The 15,434-nt window shown below is 31.2% G+C and overlaps 1 protein-coding gene across 5 annotated transcripts in view; it reads right to left on the reverse strand.

Moving 5' to 3' along the window:
• LOC111696918 (ubiquitin-conjugating enzyme E2 R2) overlaps positions 1–3,285 on the reverse strand; it is a 9,851-nt gene extending 6,566 nt beyond the window's left edge. For 4 of the 5 annotated variants that reach the window (XR_002764189.1, XR_002764188.1, XR_002764187.1 and 1 more), the window contains exons 1-3: positions 2,802–3,282; positions 1,907–1,993; positions 150–298 (exon numbers count right to left, since the gene is read on the reverse strand). Coding sequence is in view for 1 of the 5 variants with exons in the window: in XM_023466705.1 (XP_023322473.1) it covers positions 150–298; positions 1,907–1,993; positions 2,802–2,966 (401 nt within the window). In the remaining 4 variants the exon portion in view is untranslated. Of the gene's footprint in view, positions 1–149; positions 299–1,906; positions 1,994–2,801 lie in introns of all 5 variants that reach the window. The other variant, XM_023466705.1, reaches the window with a different exon arrangement.
• Positions 3,286–15,434: the final 12,149 nt, after the last annotated feature.

Genomic DNA, 15,434 nt, shown 5'->3' on the forward strand with positions numbered 1-15,434 from the left:
GGGGGGGGGGGAGGAGGTAGAAGATCCAAACCCCCCTTTGCCATCTTGATATTTATAAATTTAAAAACATCTCAAACGATTGAAATCTTAGAATTTGGTTGATGCTGACAAGAAAAACAATGCCCGCAGTAAGGTGTTGGGATGGTTACCTGAAAGTATTTGGTTCGTTGAGAAGACTAACTACAGAGAGAAGAACGGTTCTAACGTTCTGGGTTGGATTCCACCTTTCACAAGCCAGCTCTCCACTCTGAGGATCGTCTACTGGTGGATGCAGGATAGATATACACAGATCCCCATTCTTATTAAAATAGAAATATATTTAACAATAAACATATTGAAATAAGATGGTTGGTTTATGACTAAGAACAATTTTGTATTACACAAAGTAAGGAGAAGAGTTGAGTTGAAGTAAGAATGAGAAGATTACGAAGGTTGTCTTAAGGAATGAAAAGAGGAAGAAGATCGGATGGAAGAATGAGAAAAGGAAGAAGATTGGTTGAAATTAGAAAAGGAAGAAGGTTGGATGGAAGAATGAAAAGAGGATGCCGGTTGGATGGAAGAATGAGAAGATGAAGAAGGTTGGATGGAAGAATGAGAGAAGGAAGAAGGTTGGAGGGAAGAATGAGAAGAAGGTTGGATGAAAGAATGAGAAGAGGATGAAGATTGGATGGAAGAATGAGAAGAGGAAGAAGGTTAGATGGAAGAATGAGAAGAGGATGAAGGTTGGATGGAAGAATGACATGAGGATGAAGGTTGGAGGAAAGGAGATGATGAATAAGATTGGAGGGAAGAATGAGAAGAGGATGAAGGTTGGATGAAAGAATGCGAAGAGGATTAAGGTTGGATGGAAGAATGAGAAGAGGAAGAAGATTTGATGGAAGAATGATAAGATTAAGAAGGTTGGAAGAAAAAATGAAAAAAGGTTGGAGGGAAGAATGAGAAGAGGAAGAAGGTTGGATGAAAAAATGAAAAAAGAAAAGTGGAGGGAATAATGAGAAGAGGATGAAGGTTGGATGAACAAATGAAAAAAGAAGGTTGGAGGGAAGAATGAGAAGAGGAAGAAGGTTGGATGGAAGAATGAGAAGAGGAAGAAGATTGGATGGAAAAATGAGAAGAGGAAGAAGGCTGAATGGAAAAATGAAAAAAAAGATTGGAGGGAAGAATGAGAAGAGGATGAAGGTTGGAGGGAAGAAGGAGAAGAGGAAGAAGATTGGATGGAAGATTGAGAAGAGGATGAAGGTTGGATGGAAGAACGAGAAAAGGAAAAAAAATAGGGGGGAAGAATGAGAAGAGGAAAAAGGTTGGATGGAAGAATAAAAAGAGGATAAAGGTTGAAAAGAAGAATGAGAAGAGGATAAAGGTTGAATGAAAAAATGAAAAAAGAAGATTGGAGGGAAGAATGGGAAGAGGATGAAGGTTGGATAGAAGAATGAGAAGATGAAGAAGATTGGAGGGAAGAATGAGATGAGGATGAAGGTTGGATGGAAGCATGAGAAGATGAAGAAGATTGGAGGGAAGAATGAGAAGAGGATGAAGGTTGGAGGGAAGAATGAGAAGAGGAAGAAGGTTGGAGGGAAGAATGAGAAGAGGATGAAGATTGGATGGAAGAATGAGAAGAGGATGAAGGTTGGATGGGATGAAGGTTGGATGGTAGAATGAGAATAGGATGAAGGTTGGATGGAAGAATGAGATGAAAAAAAAGGTTGGATGGAAGAATGAGAAGATGAAGGTTGAATGAAAAAATGAAAAAAGAAGATTTGAGGGAAGAATTAGGATATAGTGAGAAGATGTAAAAGAAAAAAGAAGAAACAGAAAAAGGAGGAAATGTTAAAAAATATAATACGAGATGACGTAGTAAGGTATGAAAAGTAAGTAGGCCAGCATTAGATTAGATCTTAGGTCTTACCTCATAAACATTAGGATGCCATACTTTACTGAGGAAACGAACTGAGGGTGGATTGTAGGGGTAATCTGTGGGGAACTTCAGATGGGCCTGAGATTAAACAAAATTTTAATATTAGATGAAATAAAAATAAGAAAATTACATTCTAAAACCTGTTTAAGAATATTGAACATCGCTTGAGAAGTTAGGAAATAAGCAACCAAGCAAATATGTTCTGCTTGAAAAGTCGTGTGAACTAACTGAGTAAAAAATACGAAGTGAACTTTGTATTGAACAATCATCGAAGACCAGATGTATTTTTAAAATAAACCCTCCACCATATTTTTGGGAAGAAATGTTAGGTCTGTCCTAGTATACGATTTTTGGACCCCCCACCCCTCCTATCAATTTTGTACATGACCAAATTAGTTTTTATTTAGCATTATTTAGAGTTAGGTTGGGTTAAGACACTTTCTGGGCCGAGCGCTGCGGCCACGGGTTAGGTTAAGATGAGACACTTTCTGTAAGATCCATGTACAAAATTGATAGGAGGGGGGGGGAGGGGGGGTCCAAAAATCATTCTCTAGGAATATACCGAAATGTTTTAGGATTAATTTTAAAACTTGCAAGGTTTAAATTTGCTTTCTACAACACCAACTCCCCCAACACCCTTTGAATCATCAAGTGTGTTAACTGAAAAATGTTAAGTTTTAAGATCAACAAGTTAAAACATAAAATCGATTAAATCAATTATCAACAAAAATCGAATAAATCAACGTTAATCTTAACATTTTAAAATCTGAGGTTGTTGAATTGACTTATTTCTTTTGGATAATAATCTGTTCGTATTGCACCACGCGCCATAAAAGCCTTACTCGGTCCTACAACGGTAAATTAACCCTACGACCCCTGGGCCTACCTTGAAATACCCCCCCTGGTACAGGGTATCCGGGGGGCCAAACAGGGCAACTTCCCACACAAACAGATCATCATCGTTGAGTAGTTTGACCCTAAACCCTTCCACGGGCTCCTCTTGAAGGGATTTGTACTCTAAGGCCAATGCTCTGACTGCACTACTCGCCATGGCTAGGGTTAAAGCTAAGCTCGTTTATTGTTCAGCGCTCTGGCAACGCTTAAATGCACGCACAAAAAGTTACAACACAAGATGTCTTTTTAATATCACTTAGACATAATTTCGACCAATTTTAGTTGACTATATTTTAATCATTAGATAAGTTTCAAGATACTCTAGTTGAAATTGTAATATAAGTCCCGCTCGAATAATATTTAATCCACAAAGAACTAAACTGCGTATTTCTGCAGCGCCTGTATCTAGTGTTGCGACAATACTACACAGAAGAACCTCTCACAAATTAGAGAATTCAAGATAATCAGCTGAATAGTTGTGAGCGCCGCATACAGTCAATATCAGGGACTAAACAAATATCATACTTTGCAGAATTTTCAAACAATTGTAGTTTTTTTATCCGTAAATTTGAGTTATTTACCAGTAAAATATTTGAAGGTTGTAACATTTTGTAAAAAGTATTTATTTTCAACTTGGAAGATCGAACTAATTTATTAAATAAATTTGCAATCACGCGGGAATTTAATTACTGTATGTAAGGGTTTTCCCTAAACCCACCCACTGGCACGCATATTGAATGAAAAATAAGTTTCCTTCTTCAGAATCCAATCAATTATCCATTCTTTCTATAAATCTTCTTATTTCATTCTAATCCTATGCTCTTAAATCCATCCTTCTAATTCAGCTCTTAATTTAAATCAATCCTTCTTAGCTAATATCCTCTGAATTATCCATCCATATCTTCTAATATCCTCTGAACTATCCATCTTCATATCCTCCTAATTATCCATCCTCTTATTACTATCCTTCTCCTATAGAATATCCTCTAACCATCCTTCTTCCTCTTATTTATTCATCCATCTTCTAATATCCTCTTAATTATCAATCATTCTTCTAATAGCCTCTTATTTATCCATATCTTCTAATATCCTCCTAATTATCCATCCATATCTTCTAAAATCCTCTTATTTATCCATCCTTCTTCTAATATCCTCTTATTTATCCATCCTTCTTCTAATATCCTCTTAATTATCAATCCTTCTTCTAATATCCTCTTATATTTATTCATATCTTCTAATATCCTCCTAATTATCCATCCATATCTTCTAATATCCTCTTATTTATCCATCCTTTTTCTAATATCCTCTTATTTATCCATCCTTCTTCTAATATCCTCTTAATTATTCATCCATCTTCTAATATCCTTTTAATTATTCATCCATCTTCTAATATCCTCTTAATTATTCATCCATCTTCTAATATCCTCTTATTTATCCACCCTTCTTCTAATATCCTCTTAATTATTCATCCATCTTCTAATATCCTCTTAATTACTCATCCATCTTCTAATTTCGTTCATATCCATTCCTATATCTTTCAATTAATCAATTCTTAATTATCCTTCCTTCTTTGCAGCTAATATTCTTTTTCTTTTATTTACATCCCTCTTCATATAAAATTTTTAAATTTTTTAAACGACAGTTTTTGAAACTGAACAACTCAGTTTAAAATTAAAAACCATGAAATGAAAAAAACGATAAAGGTGATGAACAATATGCGTTAAGTATGACTTTTTTTAAATGCACTTTTGCTATCTACGAATTCAAGCTTTTTCTTACTATCTTCTTCAGTTTAAAAATGATTTAAAGTAAGACATGTGAGTAAGGGAGTATATTCTTTTTCAACTTAAAAATGGACATTTCATAAAAAAATTTAAATATGACATATTATAGTCAGGACATTTCATAGACAGGACAATTCTCAGACAGGACATTTCATAGACAGGATATTTCATAGACAGGACAATTCTTAGACAGGACATTTCATAGACAGGACATTTCATAGACAGGACATTTCATAGACAGGGCATTTCATAGACAGGGCATTTCATAACAGGACATTTAATAGACAGGACATTTCATAGACAGGACATTTCATAGCAGATATTTGACAAATATTAATATTCTTTTTCTTTTATTTACATCCCCCTATCATATAAAATTTTTAAATTCTTTAAACGACAGTTTTGAAACTGAACAACTCACTTTAAAATTAAAACCATGAAATGAAAAAAACTATAAATGTGATGAACAATATGCATTAAGTATGACTTTTTTAAAATGCACTTTTGCTATCTACAAATTTCTTTCTTTCTATTTCTTTCTTTTTTTCTTCAGTTTAAAAATGATTTAAAGTTAGATATCTTCATGGGAGTAAGGGAGTATATTCTTTTTCAATTTAAAAATGGACATTTAATAAAAAAATTTAAATATGACATATTATAGCCAGGACATTTCATAAACAGGACATTTCATAGACAGGACATTTCAAAGACAGGACATTTCTTAGACAGGACATTTCATAGACAGGACATTTAATAGACAGGACATTTCATAGACAGGACATTTCATAGACAGGACATTTCATAGACAGGGCATTTCATAGACAGGACATTTCATAGACAGGACATTTCTTAGACAGGACATTTCATAGCAGATATTTGACAAATATTAACATTGTGACATACATTTTTGGGGACTTTTTAAATTAGACTTAACATGTAAATATTAGATCAGTAGCTCAAAAAAAAAAAAAGTTATGGACTATTTTGATTTTATGAAACACCCACCAGCCGTTTAAACCTCCTCAACCCTCCCCATGCAGCAAATATCTATTTATTCAAGAAGTTAAAAAGGTTAAGGAGTGTATAAGCCGTTTTTAAGTTATGGAGAAAAAGTACATGGAGGGAGGTACTAAAAATTAGAAGTTTATCACATTTCATTACAGACGTACAGGAGTATTCCAGACAGAGAAGAATTTTCTTACACATAACATCTCCAATTTGAACAAGTATGATTCTTAAATTTACAAATAAAAAAATACGGTGGATAACTCTTGTTTTGTGGCATGTGATTGTGAATAATATATAGCTGGGTAAACTAAAGAACCAATATCATTGATTAGAATAATTCTAGAAGTCTATTCTTTACCTCCATTAACAAATTAAGACATAAACGTAAACTCTAAAACGCACCTTCAGGTTTTTAAATCGAATTTTCAAGATGTTTTTTGTCATACTTGGATATATTAGCTTACAATTTTTTTTTGAAGGGGGAGGGATTTCCGCAGGTTAAAGGGAATGTCAGCCTAATTTCAAGTGATCCTCCATGTAAATTTGGCAATACCCCAAATTCATAAAGGTACACTTGAAGATATTGAATTGTTTAATTCTGATAATTTCTATATTTTTTCCTTTACTCATGCTTATGTATCTTGTAACAACATCTGAAAATAATCATTTTTTTAAAATTATAAATATTGAAATTTATTACATACTTTTAAGGGTACCGTTGTGAATCCAGCATCTTTGCATGGACCGAGGGTGAAATTACGATTAATAGTATACAGTCCCTTTAAATAGTAAGGACCATGGAGTCTGGAACAACAATCAAATCAAGACTTTGAAATGCCTCAGAAAAAAGAGGTTGGTTGGGTTTAAAAATATAAGTGAAATCATGAATATCAAAACGATATTTAGAACTTTTTTGCCAAGATATCTTGAGAAAACTCATGTTTAATACATTTTTGCCTTTTAATTTTGTTTTACGTCTTTTTAGAACCCTTTCCAGGCCAGGGTTTTCATACAAATTCAGGTGTCTACCCAAGATTATGACGCAAGGAAAGTTAATTGCAGTTACGTAAACTCTGTGTACATATTGAAACCAGTTCTCTCTGGGCGGAATTTGTAAACAAGAATAGATGCATCAGTGTTCGTTTAGTATCCGAGAAGGTTAAAGCATTAAATTTTGATAATTTTGATAATACCCATAATAGTTTCCTATAACCTCTGAAATAACTTTCCTTGCATTTATAACCTTGTGTATACCAAACTTTGATAAAAATATTGCTGTTGACATGACTTTTCTCAAAAATATCTCGGTAAAAGAGCATTTTAATTATTTTTATTAATTTTACAATCTTTCTTTTTCAACTTTAAGAAAAATAAATAGTATAACAAATTTAAACGTAAATTCTCAAAGCAACTAAAGCAACGCATATCTCCTGACTTAAAGTTCTTAAATCTATGCTTCAAGTCATAAATTGAATTTTTTAAATTTATACACATATTCCACTATAGACCTCTTGGACCAACTTTTACTCTCCATCCTTTATGTCCACATCTAGCTTCGAAACCCAGCTCAGTCTGGAAAGCAAAATTTTCCCTAAAAAGTCGATTAACTAAAGTTAGAATTTTTAAACTATGCTTATAAGAACACTTCCGTGAAGTGGTTTCAACAAGTTCCCCAATCAAAACGTGAGACAAATCGGTCAAGGGATTTATGAGTTATGATAAGACATACAAACAGACCGCAAAACAGACATACTTAATATATACATATATATATTTATATATATATGAAACTCCTTTCTTTGTTCCAATCATCTTTCTCTTGTGTAACATTATGCTTTGCTTTTCATAATAAGTATATTTATTTCCAGGCTATATCAAATACTTCAATGAAAGATGTGAATTTTCAGAATTATTCATTTAGACTATAACTGGGGCCCGATCAAATTTTTTTTTCAAAAATAAAAAAAAACTAGCGAGCTGAGAGATATTTAAGAAAAAACAGATTTTTCAAAATATATCATAAGATCCGTCTTAAAAAAATGAATTCAGAAAAGTTGATCTCAAAGGGATTTGTTAATTATTGAACCAGTTTGAGAAAAAAAAACGATTTTTGTATTCTTAAAAACAAAATGAAAAAATTCCGTTTTATGATAAAATAAGAATAAGAATTGTATTCAGCGGCTTGAAGTTTTTCATACCCATTCGATATATTTTCAAGAAAAAATGTCGGCCCTCCAGGGAAATTTTTTGTTCTATTAGTTACCTAAAATCGCGCTCAGCTCTCGAAGTTCTTAACATAGGTAGGTTCCAAAACCGACCTGTCCTAAAATATATCCCCCAATATAACTATTATTATTATTCTGGAATTGAATAAAGCTAGATTAGAATCCTCAACTTGAAATAGAATTAGTCTAAATCTAATATATCTGACATCCTGCTGCAGTAAACTAGTAAATTCATCAAATATTAGAGTTATACAAACAATAAAATTTGACAAATAAAGTTTTTAAAAAAATCAAATTTAGTGGTTTAAAAATATTTTGAATTATAAATCAAATATTTCAGTTAGAAACAATATAATTTGACAAAAAAAAGTTTTTAATAATTCAAGTTCATTGTTTTAAAAAGATTTTAAATGAAATAATTTTTATTTCTTAATTACTTAAACCACATTCTTATTTGTTGAATAATTTTTATATTTTTAAAATTTATTTTGAATCAAGTTTTGATACTAAAATATATTTGTAAATATATCACTGTACTTGCTTTATGAATACCATTGTATGCCTAAGTAAGTGGGGGGATTTAACAAATTGAATAAAGATTAAGATAATATATATGTTATTGATGAACATATTTTCTATTCTCTAGAAATGTATTATCTGAGATATCTAAAATTATGTATTGTATGAAATGTATTATGTTGTCGCTACAGAGTGCTTCAAGTATTAAACTATCTTTTACAATAAATGGTTGTAGTGAGTTATCTTACAATATACATTAATCTTCATAATATCATACAATATGTTTAAAGTAAGCTTCAAGTAAGCTTACAATATCCATACAGTTAGCTTTTAGTTATAATACAATATACATACAGTTAGAGTTATCTTAAAATATACATACAGTTATCTTTTAGTTATCTTACAAAATACATACAGTTAGCTTTTAGTTATAATACAATATACATACAGTTAGCTTTTAGTTATAATACAATAAACATACAGTTAGTTTTTAGTTATCTTACAATATACATACAGTTAGCTTTTAGTTATAATACAATATACATACAGTTAGTTTTTAGTTATCTTAAAATAAACATACAGTTAGCTTTTAGTTATCATACAATATACATACAGTTAGCTTTTAGTTATCTTACAAAATACATACAGTTAGCTTTTAGTTATCATACAATAAACATACAGTTAGTTTTAAGTTATCTTACAATATACATACAGTTAGTTTTTAGTTATCATACAATATACATACAGTTAGCTTTTAGTTATCATACAATATACATACAGTTAGTTTTTAGTTATCTTAAAATATACATACAGTTATCTTTTAGTTATCTTACAAAATACATAAAGTTAGCTTTTAGTTATCATACAATAAACATACAATTAGCTTTTAGTTATAATACAATATACATACAGTTAGCTTTTAGTTATCATACAATATACATACAGTTATCTTTTAGTTATCATACAATATACATACAGTTAGTTTTAAGTTATCTTACAATATACATACAGTTAGCTTTTAGTTATCTTACAAAATACATACAGTTAGCTTTTAGTTATCATACAATATACATACAGTTAGTTTTAAGTTATCTTACAATACACATGCAGTTATCTTTTAGTTATCTTACAAAATACATACAATTAGCTTTTAGTTATAATACAATATACATACAGTTAGTTTAATTTATCTTATAATATACAGACAGTTTGTTTTTAGTTGAATTTAAGATATCTTAAAAGCATAGAGAATTTTTACAAGTGAAAGTGCTAATACTGACCATAACAATTTTATGCTTATGTTATGGAACGGAACTTTTGTTTTTATCATCGCCAATCTTGATCCCTGAATTCAAGTTATCCTGTAGGATAGGGTATAAACATCACGGGATATTTAGCTGTTAAGTTACAACCCTGTCTGCCGTGAGAAATTCTCAATCTGATAGAATGTTAAAAAATGAGAAAAAGCTTTCAAGAACTAGATGGTATAGTTATGATAGGAGAAAGGTTCCAAGAATTGATAAATAAATCTAAATACATGGATAAACAGCTCTAAAAGGGACTGTATACTTGTAACTTCAAATAACCCTACTGTAGATCCCGTCTGATTCATACATGGATAAACAGCTCTTAAAGGGACTGTGCACTTGTAACTTCAAATAACCCTACTGTAGAGCCCGTCTGATTCATACATGGATAAACAGCTCTTAAAGGGACTGTGTACTTTTAACTTCAAATAACCCTACTGTAGAGCCCGTATGATTCATACATGGATAAACAGCTCTTAAAGGGACTGTGTACTTGTAACTTCAAATAACCCTACTGTAGAGCCCGTCTAAACAGCTTTTAAAGGGACTGTATACCTGTAACTTCAAATAACCCTACTGTAGAGGCCGTCTGATTCATATATGGATAAACAGCTCTTAAAGGGACTGTGTACTTGTAACTTCAAATAACCCTACTGTAGAGGCCGTCTGATTCATACATGGATAAACAGCTTTTAAAGGGACTGTATACTTGTAACTTCAAATAACCCTATTGTAGAGCCCGTCTGATTCATACATGGATAAACAGCTTTTAAAGGGACTGTGTACTTGTAACTTCAAATAACCCTACTGTAGAGCCCGTCTGATTCATACATGGATAAACAGCTCTTAAAAGAGGCCATGTCCAATTTATAACGGTACCCTGTAAACCCTTGCCTTGTGAAAGAGGTATCCTTATTTGTCTATCTTAAAATTGATTATTTTCAATCGAGTTGGAAAGATAACAAGATGGACAGATGGAAAGGGGATAGAATGGAAAGATGGAAGAATAGCTGGATACAGCAAGATAGATGGATTGAAGATTGTAAAGATAACTAGATGGATAGAAGATTGTATAGATAACTAGATAGCTAGAAATTAAGATGGAAAGATAGAAGGATAGTTATAAAGAAAGATAGATGGATAGAAGATTGTAAAGATAACTAGATAGATGGATAGAAGATTGTAAAGATAACTAGATAGCTAGAAATCAAGATGGAAAGATGGAAGGATAAAGAAAGATAGATGGATAGAAGATGTAAAGATAGCTAGAGGGAAAGATGGAAAGATGGAAGGATGGATTGAGGACTGAAGATCATTAAGAAAAGAAAGATTGATAAATTGTACTCTAGAATCTACATACATATTACACATATATATGAATGTATTATAGACTTGCTAGCCAAAAAATAATTCTTTATACCTACACATTATACACTATTAGTTTTATACATGTCGAGGGATATAATAGACATTATTTTTTTTCTGCTAGAAAATAATCGGACAAAAACTTTTTCTTAAATTTAACTTTTTAAATTTTTGTTTAGTTCACCACCTCAGATCTGACCCTGTTAGAGGGTTACCCACATCAAAGGATAAGACTTCAGAAATGTCTGTACGGAATTTGTTTAATTATTTTTCTTACATTCATGGTTTTATAAATCATTTCGTAAACCATTTAAATACTAAATTGAAGACAGAAAACCAAAATCTAGCTTATGTTTTGTGGGTAACCCTGTATCCTTGATTCTTGTATTTTCCACCCATCTTCCAAACACCCCATAAACTTTTATTTTTTATTATTCGATTTTTTTATATACATTATTTTCCTGTTTTTGTTCATTTATAAAAATTTATTTATATTTGTTCATTAATTTCTAAAGATAATAAATCTATCATGGATAAAATTTTGGCTATTTAATTAATTCTTCATTCTATTTCTTTTCAAAAAGGAACTCAGTTTTTGCCACAAACTCTGAGAAGCTCAGTTTTTGCCACAAACTCTGAGAAACTCAGTTTTTGCCACAAACTCTGAGAAGCTCAGTTTTTGCCACAAACTCTGAGAAACTCAGTTTTTGCCACAAACTCTGAGAATCTCAGTTTTTGTTACAAACTCTGAGAAGCTCAGTTTTTGCCACAAACTCTGAGAAACTCAGTTTTTGTCACAAACTCTGAGAAACTCAGTTTTTTCCACAAACTCTGAGAAACTCAGTTTTTGCCACAAACTCTGAGAAGCTCAGTTTTTGCCACAAACTCTGAGAAACTCAGTTTTTGTCACAAACTCTGAGAAACTCAGTTTTTGCCACAAACTCTGAGAAACTCAGTTTTTGCCAATGTCGGAGACCTTTAGTATCTTAAACTCCGAATTCTGTTAAATCAAATAATCTAAGTATCAAAAATTTACACCATTAGGTTGCAATGATATATGGATGAGTTTTGAGTTTGTTTCAAGAACTCGGGTCCTTAAATCCAGGGAAAAAAGTAATGAATTTTTGTGTATCTGCACTCAAAACCACAAAAATGCTTTAAAGATTTAAAATTTTAAATATTTAAAAACGCAACTTTGCATTTTATTTATTTACATTTTTGCAAGAACTCATTATGAAATTTCCTAAGCAAGTATACAAGTTTAGGTAAATGTTTTTTTTTTAATCTTAAAATAATCTGGTTTCGTTTTAATTGTTCCCTCCGGTTCCAAGGAGAAGTTTTACTCTCAAGTTTTCAAATAAAACAAATTAAAAATAACGATTATAGTTTGCAATTCATTTGGAGTTCTTTACAAGATTTTTAACTCCAGAAATTTTTCAGACTTTCAGAGGTCAATACTTTAATCGTTTCTTTTATAAAACAAACTTACTACTCTTGGATATATTTCAACTCATGGTAACTAAAACTAAAGGATAAAATCAAGCGCATTATCTTAAAATCCAAAAGTTTTCATGAAACTATAGTGTACTTTATCATTACTATTCACTTCATCGTGAATTTCATAACGCACGTGCTATAAAGTAATCTTCGTGTGCTATAAAGTTTTGATTGGTTCCCGGATATTCTCCAAAAAGTTTAGGATATTTCCAAAATATTTTTTGCAATTGAAATCAACTTTATATTTTGCCTTCTGCTTTGTTTCAAAGCTTAAATGATCTAGAAATAACCATTTAAATAAGACAAGTACACAAACGTTTCATAAAATTACCTTTAACGTTATTATCTTGGCACGACCTGTTATACAGTTTTGGACTTACATTTTCTCTATATTTCGAAGGTTTTCGCCTTTTCAGATTATATTTCGTCCCGAGATTATCTAAAAGGCTCGAACCCTCTCGATAAAGGGAACATTTCTGTCCAAAAAAACTTTATAACACTGCGAACCAAAATAACAGTGTTATAAATAGTTATTAAAGCGTATATCGAGATCAAACATTGCAGATTGATTCTATGTCACACAAAAGTTTGGATGTCTGGAAGATTTGATACCTTAATTCGCTTTAAAAATAGAAATTCTTCTTTTAAGGGGACTCTTTACTAAGCATTCTATTGACTATAGCCATTTAAAAAAATTTGCCCATTGTGGTGATTTTTTTTTGTTAATCCGACTACCACTCTTCACGTTCACCATGGTGGTATAAATTTTAAAAAATTACATCTTCTCCCCCCGGGGGATGACTTTTGATGCTCCGGGGAAACAAAGGAACAATTAGAAATCAAAATTAAAGTTTATTCATCTTTTTTGATACTTTTTATCAAAAAAATCAAAATGTATTTATTTTCCCCAATATACCCCACCCCCATTAGAAAAATTATTTTCTAAAGGGGGGGGGGGGAGGCAAATGTTTTTTCAAGAAAACATACACTCCTGCTGATCAAATATTTAAAAACATTTCAAGCTTTAACAATTCTAAAATCTAACAAAACTTAAATTTTTTCCGTGTTCTATGTTTCCTAACCTTAAACAAGACTTGTCTCTCGGGTTATGGATTGAAATTAATTAATTTCTCCCGGTGTTAACTTTTTATTTAATTAAACACATTGTCATCTAATTAACTTTTTCATGGGTTCAACTTAACAAAATGTTACTCATATCAGCATATTTCTTCTTTCTGTGTCGTATTAATAATTTTAAGTTTTCATTTTTACTTTATCTTATTTCATTTGGAACATTAATTCTTTTTTATTGTTATTCTTTAAACATTTTTACTTTTTTTCAATAATGTTTGAGAACATTATTAACTTTTAAATTTTTTTAAAGAAACATTTTAAAGATTTTATTTTATGTGTTCGTTTAGGGATGGATCGTTTCCACGGATGACGATCGTTTCGTTTTAAAAACGACGTAGTAAAAACGATCGGTACTTTTAAATATCGTTTTTTTTTAAAAACGATAGTTTTTCGTTAAAAAAAATATCGTTTTTCGTTTTTTAAAAAAGGTCGTTTTGAAAAACGACCTTTTCTAACGACTGTTAACAATGACCCTTCATTAACGATCGTTAACGACCTTTTAAAGAGAAAATAAATTTTTTGGTCGGAAAATCCGAGGGTCAGAAAGCATTCATGGGTTAGTTTTGAACGATAGTTCAAAACAAGTGGTTCTTTTTCAAAAACGATAGTCTTTTTAAAAACGAAACTATCGTTTTTACAAAAAAAAATAAAACGATAGTTTTCTCAATCTTTTTTAAAAACGATTAACAATCCTATGTTCGTCCTAACAAACTGAAAGGAACTTTAAAGTAATCTCTAATTAAGGTATCCGCAAGTCACGTTTGCAGAGAAACTGTATTTAAAAATAATCAATGTATGTACATCTTTGGGGAAAAAATGTTTTATATATATTGCCATTTGGGAATATACATTCTTTTTTTGTGCTATTTTTACTAAAGAGATGAAATAAGAAAAAAAGAAGAAGAAAATGAAAAGAAGGATATCAAAGTAAATATTGATATCTTTTGATCTTTTCGTAAACATATTCCGACATCTTAAGAAAAAAATTATATAAAATAAGTTTTAGATAGTTTTGTTTTGTCTTGTAATGATTAGATTTATTCCTTCATGTTACTTTGCCATAATCATTTTAAATATTCTTTTTATTTTCCATGTTAGATAATCAATGCAGTTATTCAGTTTTCAAATGAAAGATTTTTGCTTATTTTTTTCCGTGACATACATAGATTGTATTCGGGTTTGTCTCATTTTATGTTGTATGATAATATGTTCATGATTAGATATTGTTTATGTTATGATATAATGTTCATGATTAGATATTGTTTATGTTATATGATAATATGTTCATGTCAACAAGTATTCTAAACCATTAACATCAGGTTTGAACTGCTTAAACTGCTTGAACTGCTTGAACTGCTTGAATTCCTTGAACTGCTTGAACTGCTTGAACTGCTTGAACTGCTAAAAATGCTTGAACTGCTTGAATTCCTTGAACTGCTTGAGCTGCTTGAACTGCCTGAACTGCTTGAGCTGCTTGAACTGCTTGAACTGCTTGAACTGCTTGAACTGCTTGAGCTGCTTGAATTGCTTGAACTGCTTGAACTGCTTGAACTGCTTGAATTCCTTGAACTGCTTGAGCTGCTTGAACTGCTTGAACTGCTTGAACTGCTTGAATTCCTTGAACTGCTTGAACTGCTCGTCCCGTCTTATTAATTCTTCTCTCTTAACTTTATCAAAAATAGCTGCGCTGAATAAATTAAAATTTAAATTATCACATAAACCTTTAAGACGCTGAAAAGGATCGGAACTTTTATTGAAAAACTGATTCCACCCTTACTTAGGTTAA

Source organism: Eurytemora carolleeae, unplaced genomic scaffold (assembly GCF_000591075.1).
Source record: "Eurytemora carolleeae unplaced genomic scaffold, Eaff_2.0 scaffold271, whole genome shotgun sequence".
Taxonomy (NCBI): Eukaryota; Metazoa; Arthropoda; class Copepoda; order Calanoida; family Temoridae; genus Eurytemora; species Eurytemora carolleeae.